Source organism: Protopterus annectens, chromosome 16.part0 (assembly GCF_019279795.1).
Source record: "Protopterus annectens isolate FY-2018-M chromosome 16.part0, PAN1.0, whole genome shotgun sequence".
Classification (NCBI taxonomy): domain Eukaryota; kingdom Metazoa; phylum Chordata; order Ceratodontiformes; family Protopteridae; genus Protopterus; species Protopterus annectens.
The window spans coordinates 200371456-200396144 of NC_056750.1; the positions used below are offsets into that span (position 1 = coordinate 200371456).

Here is a 24689-nt window from a genome sequence, read left to right on the forward strand (position 1 = left end):
CTACATGCAATAGAAGTACACAGGCAGCTCACGTACTACCTTGACAGAACCAAGTCCTCAAGGAATGCTAAGCAGCTGTTTGTTTCCTGTGCTGGGACTATGAATGGTCAACCCCTGTCTAAACACACTGTATCCCGATGGTTGTCCTCTGTTATTGTTTTCTGCTATTTACACCATGGTATAACTGTTCCAGGCAAAGTTAATGTACATTTTTCCAGGGGCTTGTTCTCTACAAGGGTATACTGGAATGGGATGGACTCTAGAGGCATTCTAGAAGCAGCAACTTGGTCTTGTATTCATACCTTCACAAAGTCCTACAAACTGGCCTCTTTTTCTAGGTCTTTGACAGGCTTTGCTAGCACAATTCTCCAGGGGGTCCCAGACCCTTATCCTCCCTCCTCCCATATAGGGCAAGCTTTGAGAATCTATCCATAGGTTTCTGCAGCAGTGAGGACGAAGAACGTAGTACAGCTGTGTAATTTGTACTTACCCATAACAACAGATGTTCAAATTTCTGCAGTGTTGTAGTAGCCACACCCACCCATCACTATCCTTGGTAGACAGCTGAGGTGGGATGCAACTTCCCTTGTTACAGTTGTTGTTTGGATGATTTGTATGGTGATTATTGATCGTTGGTTGTTGGCTCAGGATGAATCTTCCTTTCTTTGGCAATAAAATCCTGAAGATCTACCTCGCTCTGATTGCTGATATACTCCACTCCCAAAAGGTACAGCCTATCAGCAGCCATACTAAGTGAAAGGGGGAGAGTTAGAACTTTGATAAGCTGACCAGATGCTGTGACCTTGGCAGGAAACTACACTTAGGCTACCACAGCAGTGAAGAACTCAAACATCTACTATTATGGGTAAGTAGGAGTTACACAACTGTTCTTTATTGTTAGGTCTGCTACTGTTCTCTGTGTACATCTCTTAACTAACTCTTGACCATAATAGTGTCACTCCATCCTTTATGCAAATGGCCTGGATTTCATAAAGCATAACTCACCACTTATGACAGAGTTTTGTGATAATTTGGGGAGAAAAAAACTCACCTCTAGCTCAACTCCAAGGACCTGTAAATAAATCTAATAGAAAGGCAATGTCCTTTGTTGCAAATGCCATTCTTAACCACTCTTTAACTGGCATATCAGACTACTATTTCATAACAGTCTATACTACTTTGTAGACATTTTAAGCTGTCCTGAACAGCTAATTTACCACCAGGCTAAGAACATCATATTTGCCTTTGTCAGGTCAGCCATTATTTAGGAGTACCACTTTCCCAAACTAAATATGGATATTCATTTATTTACTCAGATTCTGACACTAACGGATATCTGGTCTGAATAAAAATTAACCAAACAATGCAACTTATTTATCTTTCTGCATAATACAAACCTCTCTATGTCACACTAGCCACAGTTTCATATTGAGAGACGATATTTAGTTCTGATAATTATATCTACTTTACCCACACTATTGTACATCTTCTGTCCACTTTCTCCGCTTCTCACAACCTCCTTATGCCCTCTTATTCCCCTCATGTCCATCAACTCAGTCACCTTTCATTCTCTCACACAAACATTTTCACTGGTGATAAAGCATCTGGAAAGTTGGTGATAATAATGTGGAGCGCTGTCTTAATACATACAGTTTGTTAATGGCTTCCCATCTTTTATATCACTGCTAAAAAACACTAATCAAGACACATGCTCCCTCCTCTTTTAGTAATGTGAAGCAGGTAACTCACAGAAGAAGCAGCTAACACTTTCATAGTAATTATGGAGTATTTGCACACCTGTAAATACCATGATTCATGCATCATATTACTTCCATTTCTGTATTTTTGGCAATGTTATTCCCTTTTTTGTGTATGTGTTTACTATATTGCTGACAAGTAATGGCTGAAAACAGTCCAATTCATCTCGGTTTATATACCCGATAATAAATAAACATAAAGCCACAATAGTTTTTTTTTCTAGTTGGAAAGGATACCTCCCACTTCTGTTCTTTTTGAATACTGAACAGTGTTGGTTTAGTAGTTCTCTGTTTTTAGGCATTGTTTTCTGTCTAGCCATCCTATCGCTATCATGTTCATTTTTTTTATGTTCTTCCTTTAGCCTTTTTACTCTTTTAGGCAATTTATAAAATGTTTTAACTCATATATTGACTGAACTTTCTATTAGCCATGGCCCCCTCCAACAGAAAGTAAATTAAGATGCTTCTGAATTTATTGCGTATCCTTTGCACTATGTCCACCCTTCCATAATATAATTTGCCCATGCCGAGAATGACATTTGGGCTGTCTGTGAATATTTTATTTGCTACATTTTGTAAACATTAGGACATCAGTGTAAAAGTACTTCAGCCTCCCCTAACACCACAACCACACTTATACATATACACGCTCTTTCTTTTAAGGTGTCTGGTGGGACGCGCAAGTTTACTTGGACAAGTTTCTAGGTGTAGTCTGTCCCATAATAAACCTTTCATTCAATCAGTGATGTCACCAGTGCGATCCCTCTTCCACACCCTTGCATGTACCTTCCGCATTTAGTGCAGTCCTTACTCTTTGAGCCCCCAGCAGGTACAAAGCTAGTAGAGCCATGACCAGCACTAAGATATTCACGTTGTCTGAAATCCACCAGAGGACAAGCAGAGGAGAATGCCTGGTTATTCACCGAAACAAAGTATACGATGTGGCCCCATTTGTCAGAATGCACCCTGGGGGTGAACAAATGATCAAGCAACGAGCCGGCCAGGACATAACGAGGACCCTGGAGAGCGCCCCACACCGCCACAGTGCCAATGCCTATCGCTGGTTGGAACAATACTACATCGGAGATCTGAGGGGTGAAAACCACACTCAGGGCCAGGTATGCGCAAGGGGATAATCATTGTGGTACAGTTGTTTCATTGAAGGCTCGGGTATGTCTTCAGGCACCTGCAGGGTTCGACTTTGTCATCAGGATAATAGTGGCAAATGTATGGAGCGGGCTAAACTTTCTTAGTGGGTCAGCAAAGTTTCAGGTTCAGCTCTGATTCCTCTCCCTTGACAGGTGCTTTGGCTGTGTGTGACCATAGCGCAGCTTGCCTCCTTGGATAGAGTAGCGCCCCCCACTATGTCAGGAGCGGGGCGGACCAGTTGTTAGACAAAATGTGTAACAGCAGAGATGGCAACTGCTAAGAAGTTTACAGTATTGTGTGATATCCACTCTATAACTCGCCTTGCTTGCCATGATGAAGTGGTGAGCGTTTAACGTCTTTTAATTAAATATCCGATGCCATTTTTTGCCTTCTTCCAGTTATTTGTAACAGCTTTACACTGATACCAGCGGCAGATTTACAAGAAGTAAATGAGTTAGGAAAATGAACACATCGTTAATGTTATTATGGTAGAACTAACTCGACGTTTCTGCTGCAGATTTTTGCTAAAGACATTGTCTTCAGCATTAGCAGATAGCCTCAGGCTGCCCTAATATTTCAGGGCAAGCTGTCTTGCCTAGTTCAGCTTTCAAGAGCTGCTACATTTTTTGTAGAAAGGATGTCGCTCGGAAAACATTTGACAAAGTTTACTTTATTTTTTTTTTTAGAAATAATTGCACACACACCCTGCGTGCTATACCCCGCTCATAGATTGGCGTTAGCGCAGTGGGGTGCTTCCTTGGCTCTGTCTAGTTTGTCATCCAACAAGAAGTTATTGACTGATCCATTTAGTTTTATTTATGGAATGCTACTGAATGACATGCTTTCTAGACTTAAGAAGAGCATTTTTTCACTACATAAAATGCAGGAACGCTGCACTGTATCTTTAAAATCGTTCTCCAACTTGGCAGCCTGCTGATAACTTATCTGTAAAGTAGCATTGTAGAGAATGGACATTGACCTGCCCGGTACCAGTACGTGCTCTCTGCATGTGATACTGTCATGTGTCAGCAGAGCTTATATGACAGGTGTGTCAAACACCGCATACCTGGGTAAAGCATTGACTCTGTGCATTATTAATGGGCGCTGCGCGAGTGCTAGTGTGATTCACAAGTCATGCTGCTGTAGCAGAAAATACGGGAAAGCAGACATTTTTGTCAAAATACTAAGATTAATGTCTACCCTCCAGCATTAGAAATAACCTTTTATTACTAGGTAGACATAACACTGTCACTGCTGAAGTGATAGCCCAACCCCATGTGCAAAATGGGAAAAGGGGTTGAGGATGGATAGATAGCTTTAGGCACTAGTGAACTCTGGTCACTGGGAGCCCCCTGTTCCTCGGGGGGGGGGGGGGGGGGGGCACCACAGCAGGTTACCTTGAAACTTTGTAGCATATCTGTCGAACCAACTAGTACAGTAATCCTATATACTTATAAACCAAGGGGGTGGTAATAACTCTTATTTATTTATTTTTTTAAATTGAAAGATATCTTTGGATATCTGGATATTTGAAACTTTGTAGCATATCTGTCGAACCAACTAGTACAGTAATCCTATATACTTATAAACCAAGGGGGTGGTAATAACTCTTATTTATTTATTTTTTTAAATTGAAAGATATCTTTGGTTAAAGTAGCAATGTTTTATCAAGTAACAGGCTTCACTATTCCATTAGATATTATACCACTGACATAGTGCCCCCGGCTTAGTTAAACCCTGCTGGTGGACATTCTCCACTAAAACTAACAGAAATAGCCAGTCTTAGGTGCCTGCAATACCTGTGTCTGCAACCCCCCCCCCTTAATCATCCTTGACTGTGGGGGGCCACACAAAAGCTGCTGTTGGTTGTGAAAAAAATGAGGGGAAAATGTACTAATTCCCTGATTACACTCTTTAACCTGAACAGAGCTTTGATATGACCCTGTTAGTTTAAAGCTGATAGTAAACATGAGCAAAGTAAGGACAAGAGGGATCCGCAGCCCAGAGTGACTGATCTCAGTGTGTGGTGGTTTTCTCTTTCAGGGAAGTTTATAAATACTGGTAGAACAGCAGATACTATAACTCTCAACTTGTTTATTGGACAATTTTGTACAATGCCCCAAATAATAGCAGAATAAAAGCTCAACATTGGGAACATGTTTTAAATATTATTCTAATTCAGTTAAAAAAAAATAATAGTATAACACCTTTTGCATCAACATGCATTTTTTTGAGATTAAGAAGCATAAAACTCTGATGTCTGGATTTGACTGTTTATAATCGTACCAGAAAATCAAACTTTTTTTATAAAGGACAGAGCAAAATTATGCGGCACAATCAGGAAAGGCCTCTGAAGACAGGGACAATGATAGTATGCATTACTCCACAATGAGGTAAATAAAAATGACTTAACCCTGCTGTTATTTGGTAATGCTAAACAGCAGTTAGTAATCTGGTCTGGCAGTACTAGTGTTGCGCAATATATTGCTATTTGTTGAACTAAGTACAAAACTAATATTGCTATGGCTTCCTTGTGTGGGTGTGTATGGGTGTGTGTATAGTATACACGCACTCAATAATGCCAAAACACATACATTATTCCTCTGTGTGTCAATATTCTTCTGGGTATCAATAAAAATGCAGCTAACAAGTAATTACATTTCAGAAGTGAGGCATAAAATCTATCACAGAACATTCAGACACTTACATCTTCCATAATCTAGTGGCCCCCACTCCCTAGACTATATAAATGGATACAGTGAGGTTTCCTTATTCGTCTTTGACTGTGTGGGGTCCCACTAAAGGTGTTGCTGATTGGAGAAAAATGATGAGAAAAAATGCTTTAATTTGCTGATTACACTCTTTAACCTGAACAGGCTTAAATATAATCCTGTTTGTCTTTACTTTTCATCACAGTCAAACCTTAGAGGTATGCACAGAAGGTCATAATAGCTGGAGACAGTGTGGTCATTGTTTCTTTTACTTTTCTCAAAGACCTCAGAGGTGCACAAAGAAGGTTACTATAGCTTCTGTAGGGGCAGCGTACTGTCCAGCAGCAACAAGGTAGACTACATTACTGTAATCATTATTTGTTTCACTCTCCTCACAATGACACGTCAGGCATGTATACAAGTGGCAGCCTTTAGGGGTTACAGGTGAAGAGTGAGGAAGCATGCTATGTATATGTATGTCAACATAAAATACAAGACTGTCGCAATTTGAGCCATCGCTTTCATCTCAGTGTACCACCAGGGGGATGCATAGGCAGTGACTGTCTTTTTTGGGGGGGGGGGTCACGGAGGCAGGCGATATTCCCACATAGGACCTTAGGCTGTGTATCCTCACAACAGTTGTCTTGTTAGTTTACTGTGATCTACTATTTTGTCAGCTTTGAACATTAAACCTTGGGCACAACTTAGGTCTTCCTTGGAAAAAAAAAGTTAACACTGAAATTCTTTTCTTACTCATGACTTTTATTTAGGCCACCATTGGATTAAAAGATTGTGAAACTGCTCTAAAATGCATCCCAGAGCATCTATAACCCCTAGGGCTTTTGGGGGCACCAGCTTAATTGAGTTATTTCCTAAATGGTGATTATTATTGTGCTGTCTTGGTCAGGAAAGGTGTGTTGAAAGGATGCATGGAAAACTAAAGCTGAGCAGCAGCACTTGAATTTATTTTTTAATCATAATTTCTGTTCAAGCCATCACTGGATGAAAAGTCTGTGTAAAAAGAAAACAAAACTTTAAAATGTACATCAGAGCATAAAGAAAGTTGTGGCTTCTTGTAAAAGCTGAAAAGCAAGGCAAAATGTGAGAAAAGGAAGAAAGAAGTAATGTGCATGGTATGGGGAGCATGGATGGGGGGAAAAAGAGTGGAGCACTAGAGGCTATGAGTGTGTGTGTGTGGGGGGGGGGTCTGGGGCTGAAACAGTAGGCAGTCCCTAGGGTGCCATTTTACTGAAGTCCAGCCATGTACATAGAGTTGTTGTAACTTATCATTGTTGCAACTAAATGCCAGTAACTGTGAATGTCCCTGTTGTAATGCAAGGGCATTGCAACTACAGGTCAGCCTGTGTGTACTAATCCTAAAACTTTGCAGTATGAAATAAAAGGTTGCTTAGGAGGGGTGGCAGTGACAGGGTAAAACATAGACTGAAAGTGCAAGGGGTGCCCCCAACTTGATATTTGCTGGGGCCCTCAAAATGCTAACATCAGCCCTGTAGGTAGAAAAGGTAGAGACTGTGCAGAATTAGAGAGGTTACAGATAATGGAACCATCATAAATGGAAGTGGTTAGCCTAGTATCAAGTTTAGAGTTGGCAGAATGGATTAGTTACTGTTATTTTAAAACTGCCTTTATTTTTAAACATATTAATAAATAGGAAGTTAAGAATTCCATTGTTTTCTTGTGCTGTTTGCATTTCATGTTGTTCTTTACTTGGTTGCTTTGCAGAGAAGCATAATGCATACATTTGTTTGTTATTTATTAGTTATCAACATATGCTAATGGCAGAACTCCCTGTCGAAACATTGATCAACTTATTAATGCATTTTCCAGTGCCAAACTATCCATTCTCTAAATCAGTCGTCTTGGTGAAGTTAGTGGTAACAAACTAAATAAAGGAAACAAGACTTGCCCCATCTCTAACACCAGTCTCCAATACATTCTGTGGGATTTCCAGGCATTCTCGGCCAAGATGAGAGAGACAATTTCTCCAACATGTTCTGGGTATGCCTTGGGGTCTCCTTTCAGTAGGCTTACCTGGTACTCCTTCCACAGGATGTATCCAAGAGACCTCCGTACTAGGTACACAAACTGCCTGAATGGATTTCTCCCCATCCAGGGAAGCAGTGACTGTACTACAAGATCTTCTCTGATTGCCAAGCTCTTCATTCTGTCAAGGATATTGAGCGCAGCTACTCTATGAAGGATCCTCATTTGCACTGCTTGTATCTGTGATCTCTTCCTTTGCTTATTACCCAGGAGTCATGACCATATAGGGAAGGATGGCCGTGTAGAGCTTCATCCTTTGACTTTGACTTTTGCTTCATCAGCATAGTCCATTACATTTGTTACAGCACTGCAACTGCTGCAGCAGTCATCTGGTAAATCTCTGGTCCCTTTTACCCTCATTTATGAACAAGACCCTAAGATACAAAAAATTCCTGCACTTGAGACAGCTGCTCCTTGATCATTTGCAAACGTAAATGCACTCTTTTCCAGGAAAGAACTATGATGTCACATTTGGAGGTGATGATTTTCTTCTCAGCTACTTCAAACTTAGCAGCAAACCACTTCAGCACATGTTGAAGGCCATAGTCACATGAGGCCGTGGCTGTATCCTGATATATTCACTTTCATTCTTGATATTTTGTCCATGAAAATCATGAACAGGAGGAGAGAGAAGACATCCCTGAGTGTCCTATATCCATAATAACTGCGTTCACAATAAGGTTTAACAACTCTTTCTCCTCCAATATAGAGAAAACTACCTGCAACAGTAGACCTGTAACCCTGTACTGTTGCACTTCCCAAAAGATGTTTTGGGGTAGAGTCATATGTCTTCTCCAAGTCCGCAAAACACAAGTAGGCAGTACTAACAAACTTCAATTAATCCTCCAGGCTCTTTTAACTGTGAAATGGTAACAAATTAATCTGGTCTTCCATGTTAGGATAGTGTCCACACTGCTTCTCCTAAATCATTGTCTTGAATATTCATTGAAGTCTGTTTTTCAGTTTACCATCGTAGGCTTTTCCAGGGAGGATGAGAAACATAATCCCCATAATAACACACCCTCCTTTTTCCCTTTCTGAAAACTGTCACTATTGTCCCAGTTTCCCAGTCCAGAGGTACTGACTGATATCTCCATGCAACACTGAAAAGATATGATGAGCGTAACACCATAATGATTTCCAGTGCCTTAAAAATTTCTGTCTTGATCTCATCTACACCTCCATCCTTGCAAAAGTGGAACTGTTTGATTACCAGGAGAACCTCTTCTCTAGAAATGCACTCAACCCCACTAGTTGCTTCTAGTACTTCCCCCTCCGAAGAATCTATGTACAACACATTCAGACATTCTTCAAAGTAAAAAAAAGTAGTGGCTTTATTCCACATTTGGGTGACTAGTAAACTCTTTTCCTCTTTCCATTTCCTGATGTCACTATCTGAGGTCAACATTTATTTACTCTTACTAAGAACAGGCAGGGCAAAATTCCACTGCCCACTCATGGTTTTCCAGAAACTCTTTGATACCATATGAAAGTAATTCTTTATGGGCTTACTACACTCCTTCCTTGCCTAGGCTTTTGTTTCACTGATTGATATAACTGCTGGCTTTGCTTTCTTGGCCTTTCAATACATGTTGTTCAACTTTGCAAATCTCCACTAGGATTATTTGGAAAGCCTGCTTCTTTAACGTCATGGATTCCATCATCACTGGTGTTCACCAGTAGGTGCTAGTGTTCCCACCAGGAGAAGTACCGCTTTTCAGCCACAGTTCCTTACTACTGCCTCCACAGAGTCCTGGAAGAGGGTTCATTTATACAATATGTCCCTTAAGTACCCAATTATATTGTTGAAGTTCTCCCAGAGGTAGGAGTTGACCTCATCCTGCATAGATGCATTGGCTAGATGTTTAGTACCCTCCTCAAATCTGTAGAGTCGCCACTAAGCTATTTGACCCATACACTAGCAAATGATGATCAGTCAACAGCTCGGCCTTTTCTTTGACTCAGGTGTCAGAATATTTGGTGTCAGGTTTGATGACACAGCTGCAAAAGTCATTCACTTTATTTTAGCCCATAGTTCAATGGCATGAAACATGTATGGTCAGCCTTATTTTTGAGCATGGTAGTTTTCTAGCAAAACTAATGAGTCATTGAGTAGTACCCTATCAAGCAACCCATGCAGAGTCCTTGAGAAAAATAAATACTCCAAAACAGCTGTCAAACACATGTGCAATATACAGAAACAACATAGGTTTTTCTTTCTGAAACTCATAGTTCTGGTAAAGAGACCCTCTTCACTTTTGGTGCAAATTCCAACTGCATGCCACACAACCAGAGGGTTCAGTGTTCCACCCCCTCATCTGTCTTGTAACTCTTTTGAAGATCAACTTCAGAGAAGGAGAGAGAACATTACTACTTAAGAAATCTTGCCCTAGGACCAAAGCTGTGTATAGAGGTAAGACCAGTTAAATCTAGCTGCTACTTTCCAATTTCTTTAATAATGTCTGGTTTCTTCTCCTACAGTGAGACGACATTCCCTCTCCCAAGAACCAGTTTTTATTACCAAGACTTAGTCTATCTTAATCCATCCCACTCTAGCCAGCTACTTTACTGACATTGCACCTGACCCCCACCCTTCACCTTATGAGTGGTGGGCTCACAAAGGAACTCCATACAGCAGTTTTGGGAAGAGTCTGGTTAGGCTGTGTGGGTCTCCTGTGCAGCAGCCCCCCCCCCCCACCCAGAAGAAGGTCCCATTATCACTGTTCTGAGTGAGTATCTCAGTTCCTTACCAGAGTCATCATGGGTCTTGATCTGTCTGGTCCAATTCTCTAACCACCTTGCCATTGGTGATCCTACCAGGTGTACACAATTCCAAGCAAATTAGCTGTGAGATAAGCTTGGTTTGGAATGCAGATAGTTTTTTTTTTCATGTTTCACTTTGACTGGAAAGTTGTTTCAGCATGCTAGCCCTAACTTAAAAAGAAAAAGCTTTTGCACTGATAGTATTTTTATATGAAGGTTGTATTAAGGAATGGACATCCTGTGAGTTTTGAGGTTAGTGGAAGATATTTCTGTTTCATTTATTAACTTGTAGAAAAAGGGGATAGCAGTTGAGTTGATGTTCTTAAATTCAGCAGCCAGTTAACGTTTTGTAGTAAACATCCATGCTAAATTCTGGGTTCCACTAGGCATACAAAGCAATGCATTTTGTTTTGCACTAAGAGGAGAATATTGTGTGAGGAACTCGGTACGCTAATGTAGAGGGTATTCTCAAGTTTGGAAATGAGCACTTTCTTTCCTAATGATTTCATAGCTTCTGTGAGTAATAAGCTGGTTATTCTGTAAGTAATTTCTATATGTTGTACAGTTGTATCAACCATCTTACCATTGTGTGGTTTGGATGAGAGACGGAGTCCAAAGTATGCTATAGATATCATTGTTATTAAATGTCTTTAATTATGTTATTCTGTGTATACTTAATTTCAGTGCTTAATGAACAAAATAGTTTTTGTGGAGTAGCAAATAATACAGCATTAGATTTTTTTTTTTGGGTTGATAGTTAATTTGTTTTGTGTAATCTAATACCACAAAGTTGTCCTGTAGCTTTGTTTACAGACTAGTTTGAGATATTTCAAGGCAATACTATAATATCCGAGCTTTAATGGTTGATAGGCCATTAAAGAAGATGGACAATGAGATGGGATCAAGGATGGAGCTGTACAGTACCAGTATTAGATATGATATCATCTATAGTTACTTGGAAAGTTCATTTTTATTAGTTCTTATGCCAAATGAGAACCTCTGGACTAAAGCCTATTGAACTGAGTTTATTTAGAAGTGAATGGCCGATAGTGTCAAAAGCCCCAAGTCATGTTAAGAAACATTTCTCCTGTGAATATTCCACTGCTTACAAAATAGTAGTTATATTAGTGACCAGATATACATATGTATGTTTGTATATATAAAATATGTATCTCAGAGCAGTGAAGCCTAACTTAAAGTTGTGTATCATACCTCTCAACTGTGCAGATTTTCGCAGAATGTCTAGATTTTTGCCTCATATTTTTGGTCCGTTTCTCATAAATTGTGGTTTTCTGGCAAATTACTGGCAAGTCATTGAGGGTTGCAATTAGAAAATAATGACAGACATTTGAGTTTCAGACTTCATACCCTTCAGAAAATTCATGTTAATGGAAAACCTGTTATTCTATCAATTCTTTAAGTTTGCAATGTAAGAGCAATATTTAAAAAGTGTCCCTATTTTTGGGTCTTTGTCCCCCCAGTATTTATGGCTTTATCCAGATTTCTTGCTCTGTGAACTTGAGAGCTATGGTTGCATTGCACATCTGTTTGAAAGCTGTGACTGCTAATGTGCTCACTGAATTGTTTGTACATTAGATTTTCAAGCATTTTAGCTAGTGGGCATAGATTGCTATTTGTCCTGTGGTCGTCACTTGTTTTGGGGCTGTATACTTTTGGTACTGTCATTATATGAGCATGTTTGAATAAATATGTGATGGAACATATAGTGAAGGACAGGTTATAGATTAGTGTGAGTGTGTGGTAAGGAAGAACAGCCATGGCAGGGCTAGCCACCCAGCGGTGTGAACCTTGGCTTTAGATGATTGTCACTGTTGAAATGACACCCCAACCCCATGTGCAAAAATGGGAAAATGGGTTGTGGATGGATGGATTTACCTATGTGTGTGTAGCACAAGTTTGGGAAGTCCTGTTTTAAGTTTTGAATCTTTAACATTAGTTTCTTGTCTACCTTTTTAAGTAGCATGATGATGGATTTGGCTCAGATCTCTCAGAAATGGAAGGTGTAATTGAGTGGCTATGTCTGGTTGTGGACTATTAGGGATGATGTAAGTTGGGAACTATCTGTAGATCTCCTTTTGGTAAGGAAAAATTCATTGAACTTATTTGCTGTGATAATGCTGTTTCAGATGTTGTCATTTTCACTTGTTCCTCAGCTAATAGGTCTTGGATCAGACCTTGGATCTGGCTTGGCCACTTCACTAGATTCTCAAATCCAACTCTCGAGCTCCTCCCTTACCCACAATGCCTCACCAGCCTAACATACCACAGATTCCATTCTCTCGAACCTTAGAGTGAATATTTTTCAATATTTTGCAATTGTAACTTTGTTCTAGTTATACGAAATTATATATCTATATCTCTTTTTCACTCTCTCTCTCCCACACATGTTCCCATATGTTCTCAAGTTCTGCCCATTAGGCTATACTTTACTCTTTTTTCCCTACCTGTTTATTGTTGGGTACACTTTAAGTACCATAGCTGGTACTTTATCTTTCATTCCTCTTAATTCTTCTACTCACTAGATGGCATTTGTAGTTACTATTGTTGGTATTTTGTTTACTATTTTTTCACTAAAAAAATCTCTGTTGCTATTTTTTATTCCTTACTACCTGTTTTAAATGACTGAGAAACCAACCAGATTTAAAAAATGCATCTCCCTTCACAATAGGAAAAATAAGCTAGTCCTTAAAGGTCTTCTTCCCTGTTCCTTACTAGCAACTGGAGCTTAAATCCCTTAAAGAAGTCTGAAAAGGGCAAAACTGATTCAACCCCCAAGGATAAAGATTCTAAGAAAAGTTCACTGGACTGTTCTACTACTTCAGCTCCATCCCCTGAGATGCCTGCCAAGATTAAAAAAAAATTGGATCCGACTGCTTCGAAACTGAGGTTGCCTTGGATCCAATTGCCTAAGTATTTACCAGAGCTGATCTCCCCTTGGCTCCTCTCTGTTTTCCTTCAAGAAACACCTAAGAGACATTCCAGGCCACCATCAACCAGCTCCTCTCTTAGGTCTCCCAGTAGCTTGTCTGAAGCAGAAGTGGATAGGATGATAAGGAAGTTCCTCAGAACTCAGATCCAGATGGGGGTAATCCCATCTCTGTCTCCCATCAGCCCTGTGAACCTGACCTTCTGTGATCCAATAATTATATCGCCTTCTCCGATCCAATCTCTGGTTTGGAGCCCTCAGATCTGAGAACCCTAAGGATGTCCTTATCTGATCCAAAGACAGGTGGTTCTTGACTCCAACAGCTTCCCTGAGTCACCTGGCTTTGATGGTTTTTGGAGTGTGATGACTCTCAGAGCTGTAGCATCGTTGCTGGCTCTGGAGAGTTGGCGTTGACTCTGAAGTTTTGGAGTCATCTTTGCTTCTAGGGGCTTTGGTGCTGTACAGCATGGATGTGATTCCTTCTTCAAGGTGGAGTTCTGGGGAATTTCAGAATTTGTTGGCACAGGGCTATCTGGCTCTAGTGCTACAGATTTCTGTTCTCCTAGACCCTCCACCTTTGAGGTAGTAGAGAGGCTTTTCTGTCTACATAGAAAGAGGACACCTTTGCCCCCCTTGGATCCTGCTTCTATTCCACCATCAGGTTTCCATTCTGAGCCTGTCACCTCTATTCCATCTGGACAGCCTTCCTGACTGGGCCTCCAGTCAGTCCCTAGGGACTCCCCTGCCACTTTTGATACCTCACCAGACCATATCAGTGATGAGGTCTCTAGGAAGAGACCGTATAAGAGGAGAGATCTGGATTCCTCTCAGGAATCTCTCACTGAAGACACTGATTTTGATGAAGGAGAATGGTCCCCAAATCTCCACCTGTGGATATTTCTTTTGGTGAAATACTTGAAATTGTAAAGCAAAAAGGGGGATGGTCTTCCAAACCCCCTTCCCAAGAGGAGTCAGTGTTTCTGGAGGTTTTCAGGTCTGTCTCAGCTATGTCTTGGCTCACCCAGCTAATAGATCTGGTCTAACATTATGCATGGAAAGAATTGGATACTGTAGAACCAATTCCCAAGCATCCTGATAAATTTTTATCCCCCCCAAAAAGATTGGGCACACTGGAGTAAAGGGTTCCCATTAGATGTTACAGCTGTGGGACAGCCAGCAAAAAAACCTCTTAGAGCAGAACTCATCTGTCCATCCCCTTAACAGGGAGTACAGAGCTTTGGACAGATTTGGGAAGTGTGTCTACACTTCAGTGACCTTTGCCCTGAAGTTGTTAAATTACTTGACACATTTTACCTGATTACAAAGAGATTTGATAAAGGAGCTCTCCAAATCTCTTTCTGGGTCCATGTCGGTGGACGACCAGAATAAGGAAGGTTTCTTCACAACTGACGTCCCTTCAGTCCATATCTAATGTGTCCATTAGGTTGATTTCCCATGCTGCAGAGGGTTCCTGAAGGGTGGTGGGTCAGGCATAGCCATCAGAAGACATGCTGGATGCACTTGTGTTACTTTGTGGAGCCCTTCAAGTCTTTGTTAATCTATACCTAGTTTATATGGATTTGTTCTGTTCAGCCCAAAAGGAAGGAAACACTCTCCAGAAGTGGGCAGGAAGGAAAGGCTTTGTCTGCCATTGGGATTAATTTCTCTACCCCTCAGAGACCCTTTTCAGGGAATCAGTAAGGAAGTAGAATAATGTGGTTTCATAAATCCCAAAGTCCTTTTCAAGACTCATGAGGAGATGGTTCTACCAGGGGTGGAGGAGCATCTAATGGAAAAAGCCACCCTCATGGCAGAAGTGGCTTGCAAAAAACAGGGTTTCAGGGATTCCTTTTTGGATAAACCCTATCAGCACTCCTGAAATGTTGCCTGGCTGTTTTTCACAGAAGGCAGCTGGGGGTGGGTGCTTGTCTCTTCACATGGATGCCTGTGTTTCCATCACAACTGATTGCTGGGTGCAGAGGATCATATCCAGAGGCTATTTCATCCAATTTTCTCAAATTCTTCCCATAAAAATAAGGAAGGTCCCTGATGTCCCACCCAATCAGAGGGACATGTCATCTCTGGAAATAAGAAAGCTGCTAGAAAAAATAGTCATCCAAAACATGCCCCGGACCAGATAAGATCCTGAATTTACTCAAGGTTATTTTTATTGCCAAAGAAACAGGGAATTTAAGACCTATTCTGGACCTCAGCAAACAAAATCAATATGTAAGATACTCAAAGTTCCAGATGGTCATGTTTCAGTGTATTCCACCACTGTTGCAAAAGGACAGTTGGATGTGCTTGATAGATCTTCAGGATGCATTCCATCACATCAAAATTTAACATGCTGTCCAAAGGATATCTGCACTTCTTGCTGGGAGGCAATTATTACCAATTCAGAGTACTGCCTTTTGGTCTCACTCTGAACTCCTGGGTGTTTAAAAAATGCATTGCAGTATTAGCAGATCTAAGACTACTGGCATACTGGGTGAATTACGGGTGTTTCTCTGTCTAGATGATTGGCTTCTGACTGCTTCTACCAGGCATCTACCTCTACAAGGAAGGAACTGGCATCTACTTCTACAAGGAAGGAACTACTTGCTCAAGTTTTGCCAACATCTGAGCATCACAGCCATCTACAACAAATCGCATCTCATTCTTACACAGCACCTAGAGTTCATAGGTGCTCATCCAGATATGATCAATCAGATAGCATCTCTGCCTCCAACAAGAGTACAAACCCTCAGATCTCAGGTAAAGGAAGTGATCTCACATTATTCTCCAACAGCTCAACTGGTGTTGCAGGCCATAGGGTCTATGGCAGCAGCGATATCTCTAATCCCATTGGCCTGATGTCATATGCGAATTCTGCAGTGGACCCTATCAGTTTATTGGTCTATTTTTCAACAGGCCTTATACATCTCAGCCAGGACAACTTAAACTTGCAAGGAACATCTACTGTGGTGGATCCATTTGAATGAAATATCTCAAGGCCACCCTTTTGTTTTACCTCCTGCAGTGGCCACAGTGACCATTGACATCTTCCATCAGGGGTGGGGGTATTTCTTGGGAAGGACACTCCAAGCCATGTAGTCCCCATAGGATGTCAATTTGCATATCAATATCCTGGTGATGAGAGCTGTCCTTCTAGCATTGCAAGCCTTCCAAGATGCTCTCCCCTTCTGGATGACTGCAATTCAGTCAGTCAATATCTGTGATTTGGGACATCAACAAACAGAGGGGAACCAGGTCCTACCTTCTTTGTTGCAAGCCTTAGGGTTCTCAGATCTAAGAGTGTGGCAATAGCTGATGTCTTCTGGATGTTTTCCTATTGCAATGCATACACTGGGGAAATCTTATGTGCTTGCAGCAGACTAAGCAGGTCTATTCTGATGTCTAATGAGTGGTCTCTCAATGTTAAAGTGGCAGAATTAATTTTCTGTTGATGGGGGAGCCATGTTGTGATCTCTTTGCCTTGCTCCTCAACAAGTGCAGCAGGTTCTTTGCCCTTATCTCTCATCTGGAGGGAGTCACCGAGAGATACTCTAATCCACAACTGCACCCCTCTATGCTTATCCCCATTACCTCTTCTCCCCAAGTTTTTGCAGAAAGTATACTGGCTAAAGAGCTGAGCAATCCTGATTGCACCTTTTTGGCCTTATCAAATCTGGTTTCCCTTTCTGTGGCCTCATCTTCTGTATCCACCCTGGATACTGGACTCAACTCCAGATCTCCTGTTTCAACCTGTGAGATAGTTTATCTGGACATATCAGGCCTCAAGCTAACTGCATAGTTTCTCCATTTCCAGTGATGGTTAGACAGCCCTGGCTTTCTTCCCCAGTCCGACATATCCTTTTGTCCTCTCAAAAGGCTTCCATTAGAAGGGTTAACAGAAGTAAAAAGAAAAGATTTTCTACTTGGGTCTACAAAGCGATTTGTATCCCTTTTCTGACCCATCTTCTTCAGTTCTAGATTTTTTAGCATCCCTATTCCAAGAAGGAGCTAGTTTTTCTACTATCAAAGTCCATCTGGCTGCTATTTCTAATTTTTATTCGGATGAAAATCACACTCCTTTGGCTTCTTCTAAATTGTGCAAAATCTTTCTGAAAGGCACTTTTTACTTAAGCCTCCAGTCAAGGACTCTGCTGCTCATTGCGACTTGTCTATTGTACTTCAAAGTTTGACTCAAAGTCCATTTAAACCTTCCAACAAATCAGACCTAAAATTTTTGTCCTGGAAAACCCTTTTCCTAGCTGCCATTAGCTAGATGAGTATCTGAAGTCTAGGCCCTTTCTTCCAAAACCTCCATACCTGGTCTTTCATAAGGACAGGATACCTTCATGTACTAATCCATCCTTTTTACCTAAGGTGGCTTCTGAGTCTAACATTAATCAGGTCATCAGCCTCCTGGTTTTTTCCCAAAGTTTTCCAGTAAAGGTGAATATATGCTGCATCTCTTAGATAAGCACAGGCAACTTCGATTTTATCTTCATCGAACTAAAGATTTCAGAAAATCTGACCCATTCTTTGTCTCCTTTTCTCATAACAGATTGGGCATGGCTGTTTCCAAAGAAATCTTAGCTAAATGGTTGAGTGATTGTATATCCTTTGTCTATAAACAGAGAGGTTTATTTTGATCTAAGCCACCAAGAGCAAATTCAACAAGGTCTTGCTCAGCCTTTTGGTCAATAGCATCAATAGAAGACATCTGTGCAGCAGTCACATGGTCCAGTGCTTATACCTTTATTGCTCATTATAAGTTGGACTTGATTTCTGGGAACAGAGCTGCCTGTGGTTGTGAAGTACTCTGAAAATATCCCTCCATGAGAACCACCCAAGGTTCATCTAGCTGGAAACTCTGTCCCATCAGTTGAGGAATGACTGAAAATGACATCATCAGATCAAAAGTTACATACTTACCATAATGATGCATCGGTGTTGTACATTTTCATTCTTTAACTTTCCACCCTTCTAACCCCCTTTCCTTTCTTCCTGGAGGACACCCAAGGGATTTTTCTTGGGAATTCTTCGGTCCTTGTTTGAGCTCCAGTTTTATCTCTGCTGTTTCTTTTCTATTTATTCTGTATAGAATAAACTGTTCTTTATGGGGGCAGCAAACTTGATCTGAGATACATTAGGTTGGTAGGGCATTATGGGTAAGGGAGGAGATCAAGAGTTGGATCCGTGTTTATAGTGAAGCAGTCGAGCTGGATCCAAGGTTGGATCTGAGACCCATCAGTTCAGGAAGAATGAAAATGGACAACACAGGTTCATCATTATGGTGAGTACATAACTTTTGTTTATTGTGAGTATCTGAGTTTTGGATCACAGTTAGATTTCCAAAATAGTCAGGGGCAGGTTATGATAATGATGTGTTTGTTTCTGAGGAATGTGGCCTTAGTAGCATATGTTTGAATCCTTTCTTGTTGTTTTATGTTAAGGCAATTTTTGCTGTTAGTTGTCATTTTGTGGATTGGCCTTTCACACTAACTATATTTTGTATCTTTGTGTCAGAAAGATTTTCTACATTTAAAATATTGTGTGCAGTTTCCAGCAAGCACAGTATTTTGGAAATAAATTCATGTAGCCAGATGTGAGCTGCTGATCACAAAATAACTAGTGGTACATAGTTTTAACCCTCTTTTAGATTTACTTTACTTTGTATAGCTGTCACTAGTGTTACATTCAGGAAAATAACTGAATAACTTTCAAATCTGTGTGGAAACAAATAGCTGAGGGTTTGTCATTAGTATTTGCTTTGTAAATGCATTTATTGATCTGTAGAGAGATGATGAATTACTGAGTGATTCATAAAGATGACTTAAAATGGAGTCCTCATTCATAACTAACATTATATTAAGACATAGAACTTACCTCGTGAACAGCATTCATTCATCTTAACTTTCTCTCCTCTCTTCTTAGGTATTTTTCTCTCACCACTCCTTCTTAAAACAACTTTTAAAGCTGTTAGAAAACTATTTCCTCATCTACTCATCCTATTCTATCTTTGATATCTGTCCTATCTTTACTTCACAGCTATCTCTCTTTATCCTTTCCTTTATATTTCGCCACCTTCATAATATTGTACTTTACACAAAAAAAAAAAAAATTTTGGGACTATTTTGTTTTTTCATAATTGCTACTCATGCTTATTGTTTCTTTGCTTATCATAACCTTATACAGCCTGTTATTATGAACTATGTATGTTCTATGTATTATAACCTGGAGCTTTTCTCCCCGGGCCTCTACTGAAAATGGACATATATCCAGTTAGACTAGCCCGGTCAACAAATGTAAAATAAATAAATAAAAATAAATTACAGCTTAGGATGACATGCTAAGTCTCAAGGTCATTTAGTTCAGCCTTTCCTTGCTCAGGGTGTCAATGTCCCCAGAAACCTGACATCAAGTTGGCGCCACTCAGAAGAACTTCATTATCAAATATCTTAGTCTTTTCCTTCCTTCCATCCATCCATCCATCCATCCATCCACCCGCAACCCTTTTTTCCCTTTACTTCAATAGTGAAAATTATCTAGAGCCAAGATTTACACCACCAGGTGGCTAACCCTACCACTGTAGTTCATCCGCACCATGCACTCACATCTATGACCAATTTAGAGTGTCCAAACCACTTACTGCATGTGCTTGGAATGTGGAAGGAAACTGGAGCACCCAGAAAAAACCCACAAAAATACAGGGAAGGCATGATGACTCCGCACAGAAGGCACCCCAGCTGAGAATCGAACCAAGGAACCTCTTGCTGTGAGGCGATAATGCTATTCACTGTGCCACTTATTATTTATAAAATGTATGCTTGAAACTGTTGCAAAGAGCAGCTACAGGAACTACAAAAGGTATTTTCTGTACTCTGTTTGCACATAAATTAAATAGTAAACTAGATAGCTTGGAGAGCAACATTTGGCCACATGAATGAATCAGCATAGCAACGTTTTAAATCACAGTGCTTAGCCATCTAGATTACTCAGCTCAACTTTCACTAAGTAGTAACTGCCTATGTTGAAAATAGAACTCTGTGATTTGTGATCAGCCATTTTATTATCTTGCTCAAGGTTCTCTACTGCAAATCTTCCATGTTGTATTAGTGATAATATGACAAGATCTCCAACAGAAGTGGAAACACACGCGCGCGCACACACACACACACACACACACACACACACACACACACACACACACACACACACACACACACACACACACACACACACACACACACACACTGCTGCACATACTTACCCAAACTATGTCACTAGTTCAGTCATAAGTATTTGTAGAAAAAAATCTGATCTGTGCCTAGTGATTCAAGTGTAAATGTGCAAAGCAAGGAGCAAAGACATTTCTGTTGCTGTACCGCATTTTGAAAGTAAATGTAAGTTATACCTTAGAATGTTTTGACATACATAAACTGTACTTGTATAACTCCATAATGCTTATTTTCTTCTGGCATTTAAAAATACTGGAGTTTCTCTTGCTTATGTCTGACTGACAGAGCAGGACAATTTGTATTCTTTTTTATTTATTAATTTATTTATTTTTTGAAGCGAGAAAATAACAAGGTATGCTTCAGCTAAAAGGTAAAAGAGCACTCAGTAAGTATCTGCTGAATGTTTTGACATATCCTCAGTGTGTGTGTGTGCGATTGTGGTGTGTGTGTCTGCTTGTCTGTATGTTTGATAATCAGAGATTCTGTATTTTCAATCTCAGCTGAACGTGCTTTCTTTCATCTGATCATTGACTTAATCGCTTTGCTGAGTGTGAACTGCACTCTTTCATTTGTGGCATACTGAATGGCAATGTTAATGTTCTTCTGGATGTTTTAGCATCTTGATTTACCCTTTGGCTGATCTTAACGTGTTATAGACTGGGTGGATAATTTGTGTCCATAGTTTATGCTCTCATTCTCAAGATATGCAGCTTTTCTGTAAATTTGTGCAGAGCTGATATAGCAGAGAACTAAATTCTCCTGACTGTGAGCAGAGTTGGAATCTTTTCCCATCTGATATTCCAAACTAAGTACACTTTTTGCAACTCAGTTTGCATTGTGCTGTATTTATATATTTGCTTTATTATTTATATATTTGCTGTATTGTTTCTGTCCTTTGTTGTTGTCTGCACTTTGTTTCTCAGGGTAGCTCAGAAGCACATTTTAGGTGGGAGTTGTTGAGCCAGCCCATCTTAGCTGTTAGTCTTTGCCTGAGGTATATTTTCTGTGTTGTACTTCCATTACAAACTGCATTTCTGTGAATTTGTGCATAGCTGATATAGCAGAAAACTAAATTCTCCTGACTGTGAGCAGAGATGGAATCTTTTCCCATCTGATATTCCAAACTGATAGGTACACGTTTTGCAACTCCGTTTGCACTATGGTGTATTTATATATATTTACTTTATTATTTATATATTTGCTGTATTGTTTCTGTCCTTTGTTGTTGTCTGCACTGTTCTTTTTCCTGCACTCCCTCCCAAGTGTTCTTGTAGTCTTAAACTTGGTGGCTTTGGACTTGCCCACCCCTGTTATGAATCTGATCTTGGTCGCTGCTCCCAGTCCAATCTCATTCGATCACTCAACATAGTGCAGTGAGATTATTTCTGCAGGGCTACCTCCTTGCTTCTTTGACTTTGAACACTTTTGTTTCCTCCCTCTCCACTTAAAAAAATGTACACTTTATTCATCTGTTTTTACTGTAATTGTGTTCTTCATACTTTATTACCTTATTTTTGCTGTGTGCTCTTAAGTGTTCAAGTGCTTTTATTCTGCTGCATTTAGTACTGCTTGTTAGTAGCCTAATTAAATGTATCTGTTATGCTAAGCATTTTAAGCTTTGGTCTTAGCACTTGTGCTTCAGGAGTTACTTTACATTTAAGAAGTTTCTTGCGGTCTATACTCTTGTGGACAAACCCTTAACAAAACCTTCACTCCATAAAGTCCTGCATACCATTGCTAGAATCTTTATGTTCTGACTGCGTGAGCTTCTCAAACAATCTGGAAATATAGAGCTGATAAGTATATTTTTGGCACTTTTTAACTGTTCAGAGTTCTGCACTGTCTTAATTTTTGCTTGACTGAATTATTTATGTATTTGCTGGCATTGTTTTCTGATACTCTATGTGCCTCCATTTTGATTTTTCCCTAATTTACTGCTTTCTGCACTTGTTTTTAGTTGATTTTTAATTTAATTGCATTTATTTAAACTGTATTTGCTTTAATATTGCTACACACTCAAGTGTGCTAGCTTTCACTGCATTTGAATTGTTTTTACAGCAGTTTTAGCCGCTTTTCTGTAAAAAATCAAACAAACAAAAAAAAGTCCTAAGCTTGTTTCCCACCTTTCCTGTAACTAGTCTAGTCCAGATACAGATTTGCTGTATACAGGACTGTTTGTAAGCTTCTGAGCCCCTCCCAAGCCTTTCTGTGTTGTAGGGATGCCTTATAGCTTATCAGTGGGAGTGGTAAGCACTAGGTAGCCTATTTACCACAAGAGGAGTGGTTTCTGGCCCAGAAATTGTAGTTTATTGGCTGTTTGGGCAGTTTTTCCATCCCTTTCAACTTTCTTGTTTAAAAGCCCATGTTTTTGAGAGTTTGCACTTGTTTAAGCTCCATGCAGCGGCATCAAGCTGAGGTAAACTATTTCTGGTGTTAGAAAGTCTGCTTTTCAGTTTTTCCCTTAGATCTTGCTAGTTCTTTCTCTCTCTCTCTCTCTTGCACTTCAAATAGCTTAATTGCTTTGCACTTCAACAGGTTTTTGTAGCAATTATTGTAGCACACCTAAGTGCCATCAGCAATAGTCGTTCTTCGTGGAAATAGCTCCAGTATTTAATAGTTACAACCACCCCTCCTGGCATGATTAAAGGGCAGTATCCTGTGCTTTCTCCTGTTAACCTGGTGCACTTAGGTATTCTGAGGCAGTGTAGCAACTGGCTCATGTACACAGACAACCCTCTCCTCTTACCTCCCAACACTTAGACTTGTGAGAGATGCACTTATTTCACCAAATTGGAAGCTATGCACGCTCCAGCCAAGACTGGACTAGATAGTCAAGACTAGAAGGTCAACACCTGCACCACACCACATGGAGCACATAGCCCTCCAGAACACCCACCATCACAGTTTTCACATAAAAACACAAACCACACACCCACCTTTGTGGAGGCTCTCAATAGAAATTTACCCAAACAGCAGAGACCTCCAAGACAGAGATGACTCAACCACCACAACACAGCACAAACCACAGGACACATAGCTCACCTCCACAGTGTGCCCCTCGACCTAAGTCTCTAGGGCTAAACACCTTGTCCAATACACTAATCATAGGTGACTCAATAGTGAGGCACACAGATGGGCCATTCACTATGTTGAATAAGGAGAAGGCAACAGTCAGCTGTCTATCAGGAGCCAGAATCCGACACATAACACATGCAGTATGACTCTGTCATTGTCCATGTGGGTGTGAATGACTTGAGATGCACCTCCCTGGACTACATGAAAAGAGACATGGTGGAGCTCTCAGATTATGTGGCCCAGGCAGCTATGACCATAGCCCTGAGCAGTGTCCTACTCTCGGATTATGTGGTCCAGGCAGCTATGACCCTAGCCTTGAGCAGTTCCCCAGAATGATGCCGCAGTAAAAACAAAAAAATGATTAACTTCAACAATTGGCTAAGTTTCTGGTGTCATTCTAAGGGGATCCAGTATTTGTCTGCTTGGGATGACATGACTGACAGACCTTGATGCTTTGCCAGAGATGGCCTTCATCTGTCTCACCTGGGTCTCCGGATACTGGCTAAGGCTCTTGCCACCCATGTAGTGCCTTTTTGAGGTGGTGTTCCAAAGACCAAATTACCACTGTAACAGCTAGAAATAAATGCAATCTGAGGGTCATGCTGCTCAACATTAGAAGTCTAAATCTCAAGATGCACTCGCTTGAAGCACTCCTCAAAATAGAGAACATCGACATTTGTGCTGTAACGGAGACCTAGTTTAAAGCATCAGAAAGCACCCCCTGCACTACCAGGCTATAACTCATTCCCACACTTTTTGGCCCCTAAACATGGACCGAATCTCCAAAGCAGTGGTGTCTCTCTCCACATTCATAAAGGATATGCACACCTCTAGACTAATAGCTCAGCATAATGCATCTGAGATTCTTCAGGTACAACTAACACTGGGTAAGATTGCGATCCAGGTCATAGCCTGCTATAGGTCCCAAGCCATGTCCCTAGACTCTCACTTCATGTTCCTAAGCACCCTGGAATTTATCAAGGTCCAACCCAGC

The 24689-nt window shown here is 40.5% G+C and overlaps 1 protein-coding gene across 1 annotated transcript in view; it reads left to right on the forward strand.

The window, feature by feature from the left end:
* The first annotated feature begins 2526 nt into the window (after nucleotides 1–2526).
* FA2H (fatty acid 2-hydroxylase) overlaps nucleotides 2527–24689 on the forward strand; it is a 688749-nt gene continuing 666586 nt past the window's right edge. The window contains exon 1 of the mRNA XM_044058537.1: nucleotides 2527–2875. Coding sequence (XP_043914472.1) covers nucleotides 2606–2875 — 270 coding nt within the window. The 5' untranslated portion in view covers nucleotides 2527–2605. The remainder of the gene's footprint in view (nucleotides 2876–24689) is intronic.